This window comes from Calidris pugnax, unplaced genomic scaffold, assembly GCF_001431845.1.
Source record: "Calidris pugnax isolate Ruff unplaced genomic scaffold, ASM143184v1 scaffold355, whole genome shotgun sequence".
Lineage (NCBI taxonomy): Eukaryota > Metazoa > Chordata > Aves > Charadriiformes > Scolopacidae > Calidris > Calidris pugnax.
This window is the reverse complement of record NW_015091108.1, coordinates 110,685-129,555: the sequence shown is the minus strand read 5'-3', so window position 1 is coordinate 129,555 and position 18,871 is coordinate 110,685. Positions and strand designations below refer to the sequence as shown.

Sequence of the window (18,871 nt, the reverse complement as noted above, 5' to 3'; positions counted from 1 at the left end):
CCAGAGAGGTCTCTGGTTGGCACTTCCAAAAGCTTCTGATGGTCTTTGTTGCTTGGAACAAGGATCTGCTTTTCTTCTCACTGAGTCCGTCTTCCTTTCAGTAATGAAATCCTCCTCCTTTTTCCTTCCTCTCCAGCTTTGAGCTGCCTCTGCAACGGTGTGGGCAGTGTTAGAGTGGGTGTGAGAGGCTGGGGTTTGCAACCTAGACATTCTCCATCCGAGGTCCTCCTCCTGCTGTAGAAGAGCTGGGCACCACCATGGGGGTGTTAATGCTTGATGGAGGAGGAAGCTTGTGGAACACACCACCCGGTTTGTGCTCAGAACGTCCTGTCCTCCCTCCTGCTACAGCAGCAAAGAGCTGGTGTCTCTTTCCTGAGGTGGAGCTTCTTGCCAGCCACAGAAATGAAGAGCTTTCCATAATCCAGGAGTTTTTCTTCAGTGGTTTCAGTGACGTTGTTACAGGTTTTGTAGGTGCACCAGGAACACGAGGAGCAGGTCCAGGTCCGTGGCTGGAACTGGTGGAGGAATCTCTTCTCTGGCAGTGGAGGCTTTTCTGTGCTGCCCCGTGGATGTAGATGGCAGTGGAGGGGCAGGTCCCACTTCAGCCTCCGGCACGTTTTCCCTCTCCATAAACACAGAATCGGGGGGGCTGTTGACTTTTTCCTCCCACCCCCCAACCCACTTGGGGAGACTCCTGCTGTAACCTGCTGACAGGTTAGAAACAGCCATTATCCAGTGATTTGCAGTGAAAGAAGAAAGGACTTTTGCACTTTTTGGTGTCTTTGGATATAGAAAAATTGTTAATTCTGGTTATTCTTGCCAGAATTCAACATATGCCCTTGGTTCACACAACACTCGTGTAGTTCCACGTCTGTTTTCATTCGTGCAGGAGCGTGGCAGAGTGTTTTCTTCTGGTTTTCTTTCCATACCGTTGCTACCAGATTTTTCTCCCCAGACAGTTGTCTTCTCCTGGCTCAGGTCACACGTGGAATGTGCTGGTGACAGTTCTTCATCCAGGTTCCCAGGGTTGGACCTAAAAGCAATGAGCTCCTCTTAGCGGTGTCTGGATTTCTGAGGTGGGGAGTCATCCGTGGCTTTCCTGGAGAAAGCACTGGGTGTGGGACCAGCGTAGGGGTCATGAAGTCTTCACCATTTGAAGTTCATCATCACATCGAGCAAAGAGGCCTCCCAGCTTCCTCCTCCCCTGCTCCATTCTCCTGATGCCGAGGCAGAAAAGCCCAGCCTGTTCTTTCGTGCCTTAGTGGTCACTTCTCTCCTCTCCTCGCCACTCGTGATGCAGTTACTCACAGCCTATTTGCATCGATGCACCTCATCACTCAGCAGTCTTCAATGTGATGTAGGATGACCTAATTATTTTATTTTTATTTTGCTTAACATTTAAATCCGTGGCGTTTCTTACCCGTCCAGTCTCGGTGCAGAGGTGGAGACCAGATCCCTGATCTGAGGAAGGATCTCTGCTGTATCTGCTCTCTCTGTGTCACTGAGAGAGCCCAGAAGGGAAAAAGGTTTGATATTTTAGGAGCGGAGTAAACAAAGTCTTTCTGTAGTATCCTACTTCCTGCAGCTAATCATGGTTTGGTTGGGTTTTTTCTTTTTTTAAACTTCCTTATAGAACTTTTCTAGAAGAGTTTCCGCCCCCTGCCTTGGGATTCTGGTAGAAGAGTCCTTGGTCCCAGCTCAGTGTCCTTTTTCTTTCTGTAAGAGATTAGTCAAATCAGGCTGGAAAGATGAATGGAATTGTGTGCAATTAGGGTGCATGTTATATCCTATTCCTTCCTATTGATCTGTAAGCTGTTCCATTGGCTTTCTTTCTGTTTCCTGCTGCTTTCTTGCTTCGTTATTGAAGGGAGGATTCAGACCCATACAGGTAATTTTAACTCCTGGTTCTGCATGGCATAAGTGTCTCTCTCACTCGTCTCACCCCTCCGTTAGTGAATGCCTTCATGTCCGATGCATTTCTTAACGACTGACTTCCAAGATTGCAAAGACTCCGGAGCTTCCAGTGCCGGGGATGCTCTGCGCGGTGGATGCCGGTGCCTTTCCCAGCGCGTCGGGGCTGGAGAGCGGAGCCGGTCCCAGTGGGTCACTGGGTTCCCCAGTCCCAGTGGGTCGCTGGGTTTCCCGGTCCCAGTGGGTCGCTGGGTTCCCTGGTCCCAGTGGGTCGCTGGGGTTCCCAGTCCCAGTGGGTCGCTGGGTTCCCCGGTCCCAGTGGGTCGCTGGGTTCCCCAGTCCCAGTGGGTCGCTGGGTTCCCCAGTCCCAGTGGGTCGCTGGGTTCCCCAGTCCCAGTGGGTCGCTGGGTTCCCCAGTCCCAGTGGGTCGCTGGGTTCCCCAGTCCCAGTGGGTCGCTGGGTTCCCCAGTCCCAGTGGGTCGCTGGGTTCCCCAGTCCCAGTGGGTCGCTGGGTTCCCCGGTCCCAGTGGGCTTTATGAAGGCGGCTTTTTGGCAGTCAACCCACCTTATAAAAATATATAGTTGACAAAAATCATTTTTTCTACCATTCGCTCTGAAAGTTGAGCTGTATAATTCAACAGACACAAACTAATAAATATTGGAGGTTAAAGTTTCTTACCTTTTCCTGCTTTGTGAAATGAAAGGCTACGTCCTCATCTTGCTTTTTACAAACAGAAATTGTCCTGCGGTTTTCTGAACGCGTGGCAACCCTTTGGAAGTAGTATTATAATATTGTAATTATATTCTGGGTTTGGTTATTTTTTTCCCCCGAAGTTCTGACCGGTTCTTTTGTTCTCTCTCTTTCCTCTCCCCCTTTCCTTGCCCCCAGTTTTTTCAGCGGCCTCAGATTCAGCCTCCGAGAGCCACCATCCAGAACAGCAGCCCCTCCATCCGTCCTGGTGCGCAAACGCCGACCGCGGTCTATCAGACCAACCAGCACATCATGATGGTCAATCACCTGCCCATGCCCTACCCCATGCCCCAGGGCCCCCAGTACTGTATCCCACAGGTAAAACAACCTTCTCCAGCCACGGCCCTTGTTTCCCAGTCCCAGTGGGTCGCTGGGTTTCTTGGTCCCAGTGGGTCGCTGGGTTTCCCATTCCCAGTGGGTCGCTGGGTTCAGTCCCAGTGGGTCGCTGGGTTTCCCAGTCCCAGTGGGTCGCTGGGCTCCCCGGTCCCAGTGGGTCGCTGGGTTCCCCGGTCCCAGTGGGTCGCTGGGGTTCCCAGTCCCAGTGGGTCACTGGGTTTCCCGGTCCCAGTGGGTTGCTGGGTTTCCCAGTCCCAGTGGGTCACTGGGTTTCCCAGTCCCAGTGGGTCGCTGGGTTCCCCGGACCCGGTCCATCTGCGGTGGGGCATCACTTCATGCAAACGTGGTAGAAGAGTTTGGTGCCACCCTGGAAGAGGTTGCCACCTTTCCGAAAACGGAGGCCAAGACGAGTCACTGGGCTCGGTTCCTACAGAGGATGGCCATGAGGTGCCTCAAGCCTTTGTGAAAATCTGGCTTTTTGGCTGTTCTGGAACTGTATTGGAACAGTTCCCTTCATCTTTTATTTCCACCTTTATGAAGGTGGCTTTTTGGCAGTCAACCCACCTTATAAAAATATATAGTTGACAAAAATCATTTTTTCTACCATTCGCTCTGAAAGTTGAGCTGTATAATTCAACAGACACAAACTAATAAATATTGGAGGTTAAAGTTTCTTACCTTTTCCTGCTTTGTGAAATGAAAGGCTACGTCCTCATCTTGCTTTTTACAAACAGAAATTGTCCTGCGGTTTTCTGAACGCGTGGCAACCCTTTGGAAGTAGTATTATAATATTGTAATTATATTCTGGGTTTGGTTATTTTTTTCCCCCGAAGTTCTGACCGGTTCTTTTGTTCTCTCTCTTTCCTCTCCCCCTTTCCTTGCCCCCAGTTTTTTCAGCGGCCTCAGATTCAGCCTCCGAGAGCCACCATCCAGAACAGCAGCCCCTCCATCCGTCCTGGTGCGCAAACGCCGACCGCGGTCTATCAGACCAACCAGCACATCATGATGGTCAATCACCTGCCCATGCCCTACCCCATGCCCCAGGGCCCCCAGTACTGTATCCCACAGGTAAAACAACCTTCTCCAGACACAGCCTCGCCTCCCTCTGGAGTTTCCTGAGCCTTTCCACAGGGTCGGGGGGTGTGAAATTAACCTGGTGGTTGCAAATTGAGCTTCTGTCCTTTTTTTCTATATGAAGTATTTGTTCTTCTATGCGTGGAGGCAGAAATAATAAATTACCTTTCTAGTTTTTGAGGTCTCCCTCAAAAACAGTGTGAGGGTAAGCTCTTGGAAAATGTTTAGTGCTATAAACGCATCTAAATTGACTTAATAGCTCTGCAATTACTCTAAAACCGGGGGCCTTATAAAAACACAGTACTACTGGAATCTGGGGAAAGACTGGTTTACTTCAGCCCTGACACCCTCGCTGCCGTGTCTTTAGGTGACACAGTTTTCCTCTCTTTGCCAGTAACACTCCTGAATCTCTAATTAGTCCGTTTGATAATCAGATCCTTATTGGAAGAAATTTTTTACTGTGAGGGTGGTGAGACACTGGAACAGGTTGCCCAGAGAAGCTGTGGCTGCCCCATCCCTGGAGGGGTTCAAGGCCAGGTTGGATGTGGCCTTGAGCAACCTGGTGTGGTGGGAGGTGTCCCTGCCCAGGGCAGGGGGTGGCACTGGATGGGCTTTGAGGTCCCTTCCAACCCAAACCATTCTATGATTCTATGATTGATTTAGGTGGCTCGATGACAGTTTCTATATGTAAAAAGCATGAAGTTGCCCAGCTCTTTGTAAACTGATGGATATTTTTTCCCTCCCAGTATCGGCACAGCGGCCCCCCGTACGTGGGGCCCCCCCAGCAGTACCCCGTTCAGCCGCCGGGACCCGGACCCTTTTATCCAGGACCAGGTCCCGGAGAATTCCCCAACGCCTACGGTGAGTTCTGCTTGGAGATCTCTCCCAAAAGTGTTTTCTGGGTGTGTTTTTCTGTTGTCGAGCTGAAGATTTATAATAGCGAAATGGATTAGCATTTGTTTGAACTTCAAATAGCTGCTCAATTTGGTTGTGTCACGGCCCTTATTATTCACTCCTGAAAAATTCACAATAAGAGAGTATTGTTTGCATGAGCGCTTAAGGAGAGGCTGCGACTCACAGAGCGACCCATAATCACATGTGAACAAGAATAGTGGCTGTTTGTTACTCCCCGCTCCATCGTTATTATTTATTAAGGTATTGTGAATGCATCTGGCAGCCCCGGGCCCCGTTGAGCTGTGCCCTGGCTGTGCTCACAGCGACACAGCAGTTACCATTTCTTACCCCTGCCTTCCTCCTTCGGCGTCTGCGAGGGGGAAGGAACAAGCCACGTGGTTTGATTCACCGGCCTCGTGCTGCAAAGATCAAGTTAGTCCAGTCAAAGAGCTGGTAACTCATGCACAGGCTGAAATTTGCCCTTTAATGGGTGACTCCCCATTGTGCCTTTTCTCGGGCAGAAGGGCTGGGAGGTGGCCTGACGTCGCTGTGTGTGCTGAGGGGGTCTGGCACACCAGATCCCGTGTGTTTGACGGGCTCCTCCAGGTATTGAGCTTCAAAGCTGCACCTAAAAATTCAGAGGCTGCATCTCCAGTGCTGGGCATCCCTCCCACATCCCTCCTGCATCCCTTCCTCCCTCCCACATCCCTCCTGCATCCCTCCCTCCCTCCCACATCCCTCCTGCATCCCTCCCTCCCTCTTGCATCCCTCTGCCTATCCCACATCCCTCCTGCATCCTTTCCTCCTGCATCCCTCCCTCCCGCATCCCTTCCTCCCTCCCACATCCCTTCCTCCCTCTCACATGCCTTCCTCCCTCCCATTCTCCCGCATCCCTCCTTCCCTCTCTCCCACATCCCTCCTGCATCCCTCCCTCCATCCCACATCCCTCCTGCTTCCCTCCCTCCCTCCCACATCCCTCTCTCCAGTCCACATCCCCCCATCCCACATCCCTCCTGCATCCCTCCCTCCTGCCCCACATCCCTCCTATATCCCTCCCATCCCACATCCCTCCCACCTGCATCTCCCCAGTCCTTAACCCCTCCAGCACCTCCCAGACTCTCCTTTGGGTCCCCATTTGCAGACCCCATGTCCTTCAGCGTTCCATGATGCCTCTTCTCTTGACAACCATCTTCTACATAAAAGTTATTAAGTCCTTTGTTAACCATTCCCAGTGTGTTGCCATGAACAATACGTATCATACTTACATCACAGCCCCCTCTAAGGTTTTCTGTGGGGTCTGTATTTTGATATTTAAAACAAACCACCTCCTGCAAAGCTGGATTTGAATGAGGTGCAGAACTGGCTATCCTGAAATCCTGTTGATGGCTACTTTTTTTTTTATTATTTACCCTCCCTTGCTCCTTTATAAACCCACCAGGATTATTCTAATCATCATCCTGTTGTATGTTTGGGGCTTTTTTTCAAAGGGTTTTCACCACTCACTATCAAATCTACAGTGCTTTGTTCAGTCTGACTGCTTCCTGCCCACCCGTGTTCTCTAACCTGGGGGGACAGAGATACTCTCGACTTTCTGTGGGGCTTCAGCTGTTGGTATTTGGGAGCCTGAGTGGTGGGTGACACCCTCCAGGCTGAACAGTGACAGCCCTGGGCCCTTGGCAGAACTGCAGAACCTTCACAGATTCCTTTTAAAGGGGAGAAAAGCCCCAGTTACTTCCCTACTTATCATTTGAAAAGGTCTGGACTTCCTTTTATTTCCCCCTTTCTTTCTTTTTTCTTTCTTTATTTAGTATATATAGAACTAATGGGGTTTGAAAGGTAGTAAACCTGGATGTACGATTTCAGACTAAGAGGAGAGAGCAGTTACAAGGCAGCTGGTTCCTGCTTATCCTAGAAAAAATAAAGAGAAGAACTATTGAAACGGCTCTTTAAATCTGATCCACCAAATGAGGAAATTACCCCGTATTCCTCATTTGTTCTGCTGTCCCAGGTCTGCTTTCCTCCTTTCTGCTCTGCTTCGTGCCGTTTGTCTGTCTTCACTTCTGTAATTTGGAAAAGGTTCCTTTCCGGTTCCTTTCCCTCCCGAAAGCGCCTGGTTTCTTGCATCTTGTCATCTCTCACTCCCGGTTTGTGCTCAGGCTGCTGGGGCTGCAGAGCGTCCGCGGGAGAAGCTCCATCAGGGAGGACATTCTCTGGGCAGGGGGACTGGGGTCCCTGTGCTCCTCTGCCTGTCCCTCCTCTATATAGGGCTCAGTTTCTGCCCAGGTGCTGCTCCTGCCACTGGAAGATGAGGATAATGCACTTTTCAACTGCCTGTCCCTCCTCTATATAGGGCTCAGTCTCTGCCCAGGTGCTGCTCCTGCCACTGGGAGACGAGTGAATTTACAGTGCAGACGTGGATAATGTGCTTTTCACAGAACCAGGGAATTGTCAGAGCTGGAAGGGACCTCCAGGGATCATCCAAAGGGACCTCTAGGGATCATCCAGTCCAACCCCCTGCCAAAGCAGGGCTGCCCTGAGCACAGCACTCAGGAGCATCCATTGGGGCTTGAAGATCTCCAGAGAAGGGGACTCCACACCCTCCCTGGGCAGCCTCTGCCAGGGCTCTGCCACCCTCACCCCAAACAAGTTCTTCCTCAGATTTCAGTGGAACTTCCCATGGTCCAGCTTGTGCCCGTTGCCCCTCGTCCTGTCACTGGGAACCACTGGAAAGAGTCTGGCTCCATCCTCCTTCAACCCACCCTTTAGACACTTGTCAGCATTAAGAAGGTCTCCCCTCAGCCTTCTCTTCTCCAGGCTCAAGAGCCCCAGCTCTCTCAGCCTTTCCTCAGCAGGGAGATGCTCCAATCCCTCCAGCATCTCTGTTGCCCTTTGCTGGACTCTCTCCAGCAGTTCCCTGTCTCTCTTGAACTGGGGAGCCCAGCACTGGAGGCAGGATTCCAGTTGTGGCCTCCCCAGTGCAGAGCAGAGGGGGAGAATGACCTCCCTCCACCCACTGGCCACACTCTGCCCTACGCAGCCCAGGATCCCATTGGCCTCTTGGCCACAAGGGCCCATTGCTGGCTCCTGGAGAGTTCACTGTCCACCAGGACCCCCAGATCCTCTCCAGTGGCCTCCTCCTTCCATGCCCTTTCCCTTAAACTCCGTAGCCCCTGTGGCTGCTCGGCATCAAAACCACCGCAGTTTGGCAGCGGTAACGAGGGTGACGGGGGAAAATGCTGCAAAGACAAAACTGGTGAAGTTGGATGGTGTATTTTTATTTTTTATCTGTCTCTGTTTTGCAATTTATTGCTCTCTTTTATATCAGCACGTTTCCATGCTACATTGGGAAAGACCTTGGAATGATGGATGGAGAGGAGGGAGAAGAAAATAGAGGTGCTGCTGGAAGGGACCAAAAGGCAGGGTGCAGAGCAGAGAGCATCGCACTGAAAAACACACTTAGTTCTTGCCACAGAATCTGTATTTCTTCCCAGAAGTTACTCTTGCTTCTCAGGATTGGCTTATTTTAAAGTATTTTTTCATAGAGGAAGAGTCCTTCCTTGAGTTACACTGTAGCTGCCTCGTCGGCAGGGACCACGGTACAGGCTGGCTGATTAGATCTGGTTTCTAGGAGATGAGAAATCGAGATAATTAACACCGTGCAGGGCTCCCAGGGGTGCTCCTGTCCTCTCCTCTTCCCCACACTCCTCGAACACCTGGCCAAAGTGGTGGAAGAGTTGAAGCCTCTACCAGTGTTTCTCAGGAGAGGAGGAGGAGGGTTCTGGCTTCCTGAGCCCTGGGGACGCCGATGGAGACTTGTGCCCCGAGGCCAGGTCTGAAGTCATGCTGCCTTCCAGGAAGCTCAAAATGAGATGTTTATTGAGTCATTTTGGCCACCCCAGTGGCAGTGTCCGAGCGCAGGATGCAGTGGGCTGAGCTTTCAGCAGGTTGATGCCGGAGCCGTGCGATGCTCCCAGTGACCTGCCAGGGAGCCTGGTCCACCTCTCGCTTCCCACCTCCCAGTTTGAGGAAAGTGTCCTTTGAAGTTGCAAATCCGACCGTGCTGGGCTGGTTCCCTTTGTTTTCTTGGATTTCACCATTTGCTCAAGAGAGCAATAACCTCCCGTGTTGGTTACGGACACACAAAGCAGATTTTGGTTCCCATTTAAAGGTTAGTTCAGCTGAAGAATAGATGAGATGGCTTCAGGTGGAAGCAGACACCCCTTTGTTGGAGACATGGACAGTGGGATAGAGGGCACCCTCAGCAAGTTTGCTGGTGACACCAAGCTCAGTGGCACTGATTTTGGTTCCCATTTAAAGGTTAGTTCAGCTGAAGAATAAATCAGATGGCTTCAGGTGGAAGCAGACATCCCTTTGTTGGAGACATGGACAGTGGGATAGAGGGCACCCTCAGTAAGTTTGCTGGTGACACCAACCTCGGTGGCGTGGTTGACACGCTGGAGGGAAGGGATGGCATCCAGAGGGACCTGGACAGGCTGGAGAGGTGGCTTGTGCGAATTGCATGAAGTTCAACCAAGCCAAGTGCAGGGTCCTGCACCTGGGACATGGCAACCCCAGGCACAAATTCAGGTCGGGTGGAGAATGGCTGGAGAGCAGCCCTGAGGAGAAGGACTTGGGGGTGCTGGTGGATGAGAAGCTCCACATGAGCCGGCAGAGCGCACTGGCAGCCCAGAGAGACAACCCCAGCCTGGGCTGCATCAGGAGAAGCGTGGCCAACAGGTCATGGGAGGTGATTCTGTCCCTCTGCTCTGCGCTCATGAGACCCCACCTGGAGCACTGTGTCCAGCTTTGGAGTCCTCAGCACAGGAAGAACATGGAGCTGTTGGAACGGGTCCAGCAGAGGGCCATGAAGATGATCAGAGGGATGGAGCCCCTCTGCTGGGAGGACAGGCTGAGAGACCTGGGGTTGTTCAACCTGGAGAAGAGAAGGCTCCAGGGAGACCTCATAGCAGCCTTCCAATATCTGGAGGGAGCTCCAGGAGAGCTGGGGAGGGACTCTTTGTCAGGGAGTGCAGTGACAGGACAAGGGGGAATGATTTTAAATTGGAAGAGGGGAGATTTAGATGAAATACCAGAGAGAACTTCTTTGGTGTGAGGGTGGTGAGAGCCTGGCCCAGGTTGCCCAGAGAAGCTGTGGCTGCCCCATCCCTGGAGGGGTTCAAGGCCAGGTTGGAGGGGGCTTTGAGCAACCTGGTCTGGTGGGAGGTGTCCCTGCCCAGGGCAGGGGGGTTGGAACTTGATGATCTTTAAGGTCCCTTCCAACTCCAACCATTTTGTGATTCTATGATCCCTCCGGCATCCACACTCAGAAGGAAAAAAACCATCACTATTTTACAAGTTCACCCAATATCTGATCCCCGGGCAGAAGCCACCTTTATTTATGTCTGGCACGTCTTTCCAGCACTCACTCATTTGGAGCCACTCTTACTCCACAAAGAAAACCCCAATGAACCTCCATTGGATATTCTGAATGTAACCAGCACTGGGCTGTGATTTCCAATCCCCACCGCGGCCGCGCTTTTTTGTGTTGTAGCGTAAGAATGTTGCTTGTAATTAAATCTTCTGGCTCTGCTTCAAAATAGGTCACGGTTGACCTTGCAAATTCTTTGTAATGGTTTTGATAGAATTTCTCTACAAAGGCAAAAAAAAAAAAAATAATAATCCCCAGAAGAGCCCACCTGTTTGTCAGTCAGAGTCCAAGGATGGGCCACTTCTCTCGTCATGCCTTGATTCCAGCAGCCTCTCAGAAGTGGATCCACGTGATTGTTTTTCTTCTGTTCGTAGAGGAAAAAAATGAAGCAGTGATTTACTGGCTTGTCTGGGAGTAGGAGCTTCTGTTTATGGGAGCAGGGAAGAGCGAGACGCAGCCCAGGGACCAGCTGGGTGTTAGAAGGTTTCTGAAGGGAGGGAGAAGGTGGCTGGTTTTACCTTTTGTGCTTGGCTTTGTTTCATTAATGGATGAACTGATGTTTTCTCTCTCGTTGTCCCTTCCCAGGAACCCCTTTCTACCCGAGTCAGCCGGTGTATCAGTCAGCACCCATCATAGTGCCTACACAGCAGCAGCAGCCTCCGCCTGCTAAAAGAGAGAAGAAAACGGTAAGAGATGGTCATTCAGCCAGAAATCCTCCCTGGGAAACGCCCTGCTCCTAAGCTTGAGGGAAATTATAATGATCTTAAGCTTAAAACCAAGCTTTATGGGCACAGATGAAGTGGGGAGCCTGACCTGCTGGAGAGCAGCTCTGAGGAGAAAGACCTGGGAGTCCTGGTGGCCAACAGGATGCCCAGGAGCCAGCAGTGGGCCCTGGTGGCCAAGAAGGCTTCTCCTGAGGTCCATCAAGAAGAGTGTGAGCAGCAGGTGGAGGGAGGTCATCCTGCCCCTCTGCTCTGCCCTGGGGAGGCCCCATCTGAGCCCTGGCAGAGGCTGCCCAGAGAGGTGGTGGAGTCTCCTTCTCTGGAGACATTCCAACCCCCCCTGGACACGTTCCTGTGGGACCTGCTCTGGGTGGCCCTGCTGTGGCCGGGGGTTGGACTGGGTGATCTCCAGAGGTCCCTTCCAGCCCCATGTCATTCTGTGATGCTGTGTAGTGTATTTTGCTGGTTTTAGAGCAAACACAAAGTTCTCCCCAGGCCTGGGATCCTCAGCTGCTTTGGGTTTTACCAAAGAGCCCTTCCAACCCCATAGCGTTCTGTGATGCTGTGTAGTGTATTTAAACATTGCACAGTGCTGCAATGGGGGCTTTTCTTCAATTTTGTGTGGGGACTTTCTGCTCCGAGTTTGTGACATCTCAGCCAGTCAAAAAGGAAAATATTTTTGCTGATTTTAGAACAAACACAAAGTTCTCCCCAGGCCTGGCTCCCCAAAGAGCCTGGTGGGAATGAACAAACTCAGATCAGTTTGGGACGATGTTGGGAATTGGCTCAAATTGGCAAAAAAGAAATTACTTAATATTATATCTTGGAAAAGGTAGAAAAGCAATAAATTGTGACCATATTCACAGGCTTGAAAGAGCCTGAACACCTGGCATTTAGGAAAGTGGGTAGAGGTTTGGAGACCACGTTTCCTCTCTTCCTGATTCACTGGGGAGGGTTTGAGAGGGGCAGATGGATGGATTTTAAGCCCATTTGAGGTGGATGAAGGTAGGGAATAGGGAAGGTGAATGGAATGTTTAAACAGGAGTTGGGGGTGGACTTGATCTTGTGGATGAACCGTTTCTAAACAATTGGAAGAGAAATTACTTTACATCACGATGTGTGTTTGAGTGGTTTGAAAACATTAAAAGAACTGTTTTCTGGGAGAAAAAAAAAGAAGAGACTTGTACATGGCTCGAAATGCAGAATATTTGTATCATTTGATTTTTGAAGGTGAGCTGAGCTGACGCTTGGTTTGGGAACCTGGGGGAGCAGAACAAAGTGTTGGCTGGGGTTGTGAGAAGGGCCTTTTTTGCTGTCAGCAAAGGGCGATGCAGCTCTTCTGCCTCCTCTTCATCCTCCTCTGCCCCGAGGAGTCTCTTCTCAGCAGCCACAGCCTGACGTGGTCGCTGATGCCATTTGAAATGCCAAGATGCTCAGAAACGCTCCGTTGTGGTTATGACAGTTTCATGTCAACGAAGCAAAGGTCTTTGAAGCAGAAAAGCGAAAGGTTTTTAAATGCCTCAGATGATCTTCTCGGGATGTGCTGTTTCAGTTTGCTAATTGGTGTTGCAAATGAAGAAATCAGAGAAATTAAAGAAAAATTAAATGTATATTTGTACATACACTCCCATGCACCATCAGTTGGGAATTCGGGTGCTACAGACTCGGGCAGGGAGAGCTTGTTTTAGTGCCATTGACTATTTGTCAGGACAAGGAGAGGGGGGGAGTTTGTGCCAACAATTAAGCCCTTGTTGCCGCAGTTAATTAAGTGTTTTAGCAGAAAAACTCCATCAAAAATAAGAGAAGACCCCACCTTCTCAGCATCCTGGGTACCCTGTGTATTTATTTGTCTTCATAACCCCAAGAGAGGAGAAGCCATCACAAGATACTGAAGCTGATAAATCACAAAACCCTTCTGCTGCCAATGACTTTGTGCTGCTGGGTGGGAAGAGCTCGGGGGCTTCCAGGAGAGCCCTGTCCTCGGGGGGTTCCAGGAGAGCCCTGTCCTCGGGGGGTCTCATCTCTGGGTTTGGTGGTTGTACCTTGTGCTCAGCACAACAGGAACTCGGTGTGTGGTTTGTGGGGCCTCCTCCTCCTCAACCAGGAGATTTGGGGACGATGGACAAACGATAGCACTGTCTGCAGCTGTATGAAAATCTTCAAGATTAAAAACCTCTTATTTTGAATTAATCCAGAGAGTTCCCCTTGTTCAGTGACACAGGTTGGCTCAAGTGTCAGTTGAGGATTCAAATGAGCATGTTCTCGAGTGGTTTATTTTGGAAAATATTTTTCCTTCCCGTTTGGGGGCTGTGAAGAGACTAAAAACCTGTACTTGTTCCCTAAATGCTGCTGAGTTTCATAGGTCTGTATTTTGCTCTTCTTGCACTTTCCCTTTTCCCCACTCAGTATTTTTTGTCTGATTCCCTCTGTTTTGTTGTTGCAACTTCTCTCGATGTGGAAGGGAAAAACAGAAAGAGCCGATTTCTTTCCCCCTTGGCCAGAGCTGGGTTGGCAAGGTTGCTGAATTTCATATCAGGGTAAAACATGGCCTTCTGTTTTTTTAAACACTTACACTTTCCACTGACTGACAAGCTCAGTTCAATAAGTAAACTTATTTTCCAGCAGTAGAGACAATATCCTGAGTTAGAGTTCTGTCCTCTCCCCGCTCTCCTCTCCAAAACCCCAAGTTCAGCCTGTAACGGGAAAACTTGTTTGAACTGTTTCTTTCTTTGTTACTCCAGATCCGAATCCGGGATCCCAACCAGGGAGGCAAAGATATAACAGAAGAAATAATGTCTGGAGGGGGCAGCAGGAACCCGACGCCCCCCATCGTGAGACCCACTTCCACCCCCACCCCACCTCAGGTAACAGTGGGGCCCTGGAGCCTTCTCCCCTTCTCCCAGTCACCTCTGCTTTGCTTTGCTGTTTGTTAGAGCCAGTTCCTGTGTCCTCCATCCCCACCCCGACCACCTCAGACACCTGGATGGTCCTAAATTCTCAATGTCCTTCAAGGATTATTTCTTTTCTCCAAGTTTGGTCATTTTTACCAGCCTGTAGCTTGGAAAATGTGGAGCTGCTTCAAGTTCCCAACCCTGTTCTTGTCCAGTTTTTAGAGCTGGTAAAGACTTGTGATGTTAAAGGAGGAGCCAATATATTTGTGAGAAATGTGGTGTTTCTGTTAGTCTTGTGTACCTGAGGGAAGTCCATATCATGCATATGATAGATGATGTATCTTCAACAGCATCATTGTCTGTACTGGTGTCTTTCTGCCTTAGTGGTGGTGTTTTGGAGGAACCAGGATGACTGTAGCTCAGGAACGTATCCCATAACTGCGATAAATCTGTCACAGGTTTGGTCTCTGTGTGTTCAACCTCAAAAATGCATTTTTCTGATGTAGGAAAAAGCATAAATATCCCCAGCTGACATTTTCCGTAGCTCATAAATCTCTTCTTGTCGCACACCTTTGAGTTTGACCCCTTCTAAGTCCCTGTGTCCTGCTTCACCTGAGAAGCCCATGAGTAATGACTGGAAATTAAACTGGTTGGAGACCCAGGTCTGTTCTGGTCCTTTTTAACCCAGGCCAAAGAGCTCTCAGACTCTTTGGACCCACAGTCCCAACGGGAACGTAAGTCACCATGACGTGGACCTCTGGGGCTGGAAGCGGCTGTATTATCTAATTAGAAGATGATTTCTCTCCTCTGACCACACTTTTCCACCTGCAGCAGGAGGAGTTGATGCCTCCTTGACGTGGACCTCTGGGGCTGGAAGCGGCTGTATTATCTAATTAGAAGATGATTTCTCTCCTCTGACCACACTTTCCCACCTGCAGCAGAAGGAGTTGATGCCTCCTTGGTCTCCCCGTAGCGTTGGAGATGGAGAAGAGGCCCTCCCTGCTGCTGTTTGCTCCCTGCATCATCTCACTCCTCCCTCTCTTTCGGGGGGTGGTGCTCAGCCCCAGCTGCTAAATTCAACATTTTTGAAGAACTAGAGACGAAACTCTATGGGTTGGAACGAGCCTTGGAACTTGGCCGTGTTCTGTTGGAGGTGGTTGTCCACAGCTCAGGGGCCTGATTAGAAGACATGAAGGTTCTCCAAGTGATGGGTGGGCTTCAGGTCAGAGCCTGGCTGAGGCTGGGGTGCAATTTCTTCTTCCAAGTTCTTCCCTGTTAAATGTCACCAGTTTTTGCAAGCTTTTAGGTGAATCAGCCTTTTCTGAATGAAAACCTTGCTTTTCCCTCTGCGTCTGGATAGTTTTCCTGCTGACCATCCTGTGCTGAGGAAAACCATGAGCTTGTCTTGGGACACCCCTTGTGCTGGAGTGTTCAGGTCAGAGCCTGGCTGAGGCTGGGGTGGAATTTCTTCTTCTTCCAAGCTCTTCCCTGTTGTCACCAGTTTTTGCGAGCTTTTAGGTGAATCAGCCTTTTCTGAGTGAAAACCTTGCTTTTCCCTCTGCATCAGGGTAGTTTTTCTGCTGACCATCCTGTGCTGAGGAAAAGCACGAGCTTGTTTTGGGACACCCCTTGTGCTGGAGCACAGCCTTTTCTGAATGAAAACCTTGCTTTTCCCTCTGCGTCTGGATAGTTTTCCTGCTGACCATCCTGTGCTGAGGAAAACCATGAGCTTGTCTTGGGACACCCCTTGTGCTGGAGTGGGAGCTTGAGGCTACAGCTGAGCCAGGGACAGTGAAACTGGGGTCACTCAGATGAAATAGAATCATGGAGTCGTTGGAAGTCCAACCATTGAGTCCAACCATCAAGCTAATGTTGACAAAACCCACTGGTCCAACCATCAAGCTAATGTTGACAAAACCTACCTCTACCCCATGTCCCTCAGCACCACATCTGCCCGGCTTTTAAATCCCTTCAGGGTTGGTGACTCCACCACTGCCCTGGGCAGCCTCTTCCAAGGCTTGACAACTCTTTCTGTGAAGAAGACTGCCCTGGGCAGCCTCTTCCAACACTTGGGAACTCTTCCCATGAAGAAATTTTTCCCAGTATCCATCCTAAACCTCCCCTGGTGCAACTTGAGGCCATTTCCTCTTGTCCCATGGCCTGTTCCTTGGGAGCAGAGACCGACCCCCCCTGGCTACACCCTCCTTTCAGGGAGTTGGAGAGAGCGAGAAGGTCTCCCCTCAGCCTCCTTTTCTCCGGGCTGAAGACCCTGATCTGCCGAGCTCCCTTCCACTGAGACCCAGGGGATAGTTACAGCCGAGAAGGTCTCCTCTCAGCCTCCTTTTCTCCGGGCTGAAGAGCCTGATCTGCAGAGCTCCCTTCCACTGAGACCAAGGGGATAGTCATGGCTTTTGGGCAGTCTCCTGATTCAATCAAATCTTGTCACATCACCCTTTGCTTTGGTCACCTGCTTCTTCCTCCTGGGCTCCGCTGTGGACAAGCAGTGAGGCACCGTGCTCAAGCAGTTCCCATCTGGTTGGGTTTTGGCAAGAAGGTTTGCAGCTCTTGACTGGAAAAAGCTCATTTTCTGCCAGAGAGTGGCCTGAGGATTTGCACCTTCAGCTGAGCGGGGAGAGAGCCAGGAGGTGGCTGTGTATAGAATCAATTAAACTCGTTTCTCAGCACTTTCCATGAGATGATACTAGTGATGGAAAACGTTGGAGTCCTGGTGAGATCTTCTTCCCCTTACTCCATCCCAAAGGCTCTCCCAGCAGACCTGAGGAAGGGCTGGGAGCAGCCAGGGGCTCAGATCGTGTCTGTGCTCGGTGCCGCTCATCCAGGCGCTTCCCAGATCCTTTTTGCATTCTGAAGTCTATTTTAAGATCTTACAATTAAGTCAAACAGGACGAAATAAATGTTTTTCAAGAGGAGGTTAATAAGCGTGAATTTTTATCAGCTGTAATTTATATGCAGAGCACAGCAGCGATGTCCAATCATCTACTCTAAGGTATGCAAATACCTCATTGTTTAATATCCAGGCTTGGTTTTGATTAGGTACTTGGAACCACTTTTGTTAATCACAGAAGGGCTCTGAAATAGAGCTCACCAGAAAAAGTTCATTAGCGTAACGTAACTGAAAATTTAAGCCCACTTAAGCCAGGAAATTCAAAAGTTATTGTCCCAACAGCAGCTCTAATTCATGTCTTTGGAGCGAGTCTGGTGTTTTGGATGGAATTAGACGACGTTTTAATAACTGCGCTCGGCGGCTGAATTCCAGCGGTGGCGGATGTTATGATTTTGAATGGTCTAAAATCAGTAAACTTTAAATCTTCAGCCCTGGCTTTGCTTGAAACGTGCTGGGGCTTTTGTGTATCCCCCCTCCCCAACTGGGAGAAGCTGTGGATGGTCAGCGTGAGCTTCATATGAAAACACCCCCCCAACGCTCACCGTCCGGGGCAGCTCCTGGGGCAGGTACAAGGAGCATCGTCCCCGTTGTCTCCTTCTACCACCCCTTGAACCAAACCCTGCCCATCAGGGGGCTGGTGAGATTTCATCTGGTTGAACACTCAAAATGCCAACGTGCCATCTCCGGGCTGGATGAGGCATCGTCTAATCAGTGTCTCCCACTCCAAAGATATCGCAGAAGTTTGCCAACTTCTAGTAGCACTTCTTTTCTATTGATGGCCAGTATCTGATTCTGTAATTTCATTATTTAAATTAGCAAAGAGGGAGAAACTTGCTTAAGAAATGCATCAAAGCCAGCATTTCTTGACCAGAATGAAATGGTGAATTCCTGACCAGTCCCTGTCCCAAATTCTACCTTTGAAAATAATTTTATAACAACAGTAGGTTTTAAAATTATTTTTTTCTCTCACAGCATTTCTTGACCAGAATGAAATGGTGAAGTCCTGACTGGTCCCTGTCCTGAATTCTACCTTTGAAAACAAAACCATTTTATAACAACAGTAGCTTTTAAAAATATTTTTTTCTTTCTATTTGGATTTTTTTTTAACTGACTCAAAGAAAACCCAAATCTCTTGATAACACAAACCCAAAACACCCTCTTCTCTCAGTAGATTGTGTTTATCATCAAAAAATATTGGACATGTCCAAAAGATGAGCGTCGCTGCCACGACCCGAGCTGTGGTTTTAGCCATTTTGTGCTTTTCATCTCTCGTGCTTTATATTCGGCATCGCTGACCAGAAGGAGCTTTAAGAGGAGTCTTCCCAGCACCTCCCCAGAGGTTGCTTAATCACTAAAACGCTTTAGAGTTCCTGCAGAAGGGAAGCTGGCAGCCAGTGGAGATATTATTTATACATTTCTAGCAGGACACTATTTTCCACACTCCGTTTTTTGCTGGGAAGATAAATAAACCCCAGGAGCACGTATCGAATCCGGCTACGGTATTTGCTCAGCACTGACTTACGTGGAAGATCACCTTTTAATGAGTAAGAAATGCTTATTTTCCTGGCAAAGCAAGTATTGATGAGTTTATCACGCTTTGTGTTTGCTCGCCCCACGGGCCGTGGTAGGACAGAATAACTCAGAGCAGCTCCTTCAGCATCATCAGTCCTGAGAGCAATTTTGAATGTGGTTTTTTTTTTTCCTAGAAAGTCTCTAAATGCTCCATTCTGGAGCTGGGAGCCTGTGAGGGTCAGCACTTCAGTACCATTTATATTGCCCTGCAACATCGTTCCCACAAAATAAATGAGTTCTCCAGATTTCTTAAGAAAACAAGTTTCCTGACCCAAGAAGTTTCCAGGTTTCTTTTCCACGAGTCTCCTTTGGTTCCTGTGATTCTTATCACGTTCTCCTTTTCCCCCACTTTGTTCATCCATAAATTTTTCACAAAATGAAAGTAAT

The 18,871-nt window shown here is 49.7% G+C and overlaps 1 protein-coding gene across 1 annotated transcript in view; it reads left to right on the top strand.

Moving 5' to 3' along the window:
* Window positions 1-18,871, top strand: part of EIF4G3 (eukaryotic translation initiation factor 4 gamma, 3) — a 118,047-nt gene that overhangs the window by 39,869 nt on the left and 59,307 nt on the right. The window contains 5 exon segments of the mRNA XM_014958028.1: window positions 1,868-1,888; window positions 2,801-2,980; window positions 4,819-4,933; window positions 10,980-11,080; window positions 13,858-13,980. Of these exon segments, the coding sequence (XP_014813514.1) occupies window positions 1,868-1,888; window positions 2,801-2,980; window positions 4,819-4,933; window positions 10,980-11,080; window positions 13,858-13,980 (540 nt within the window).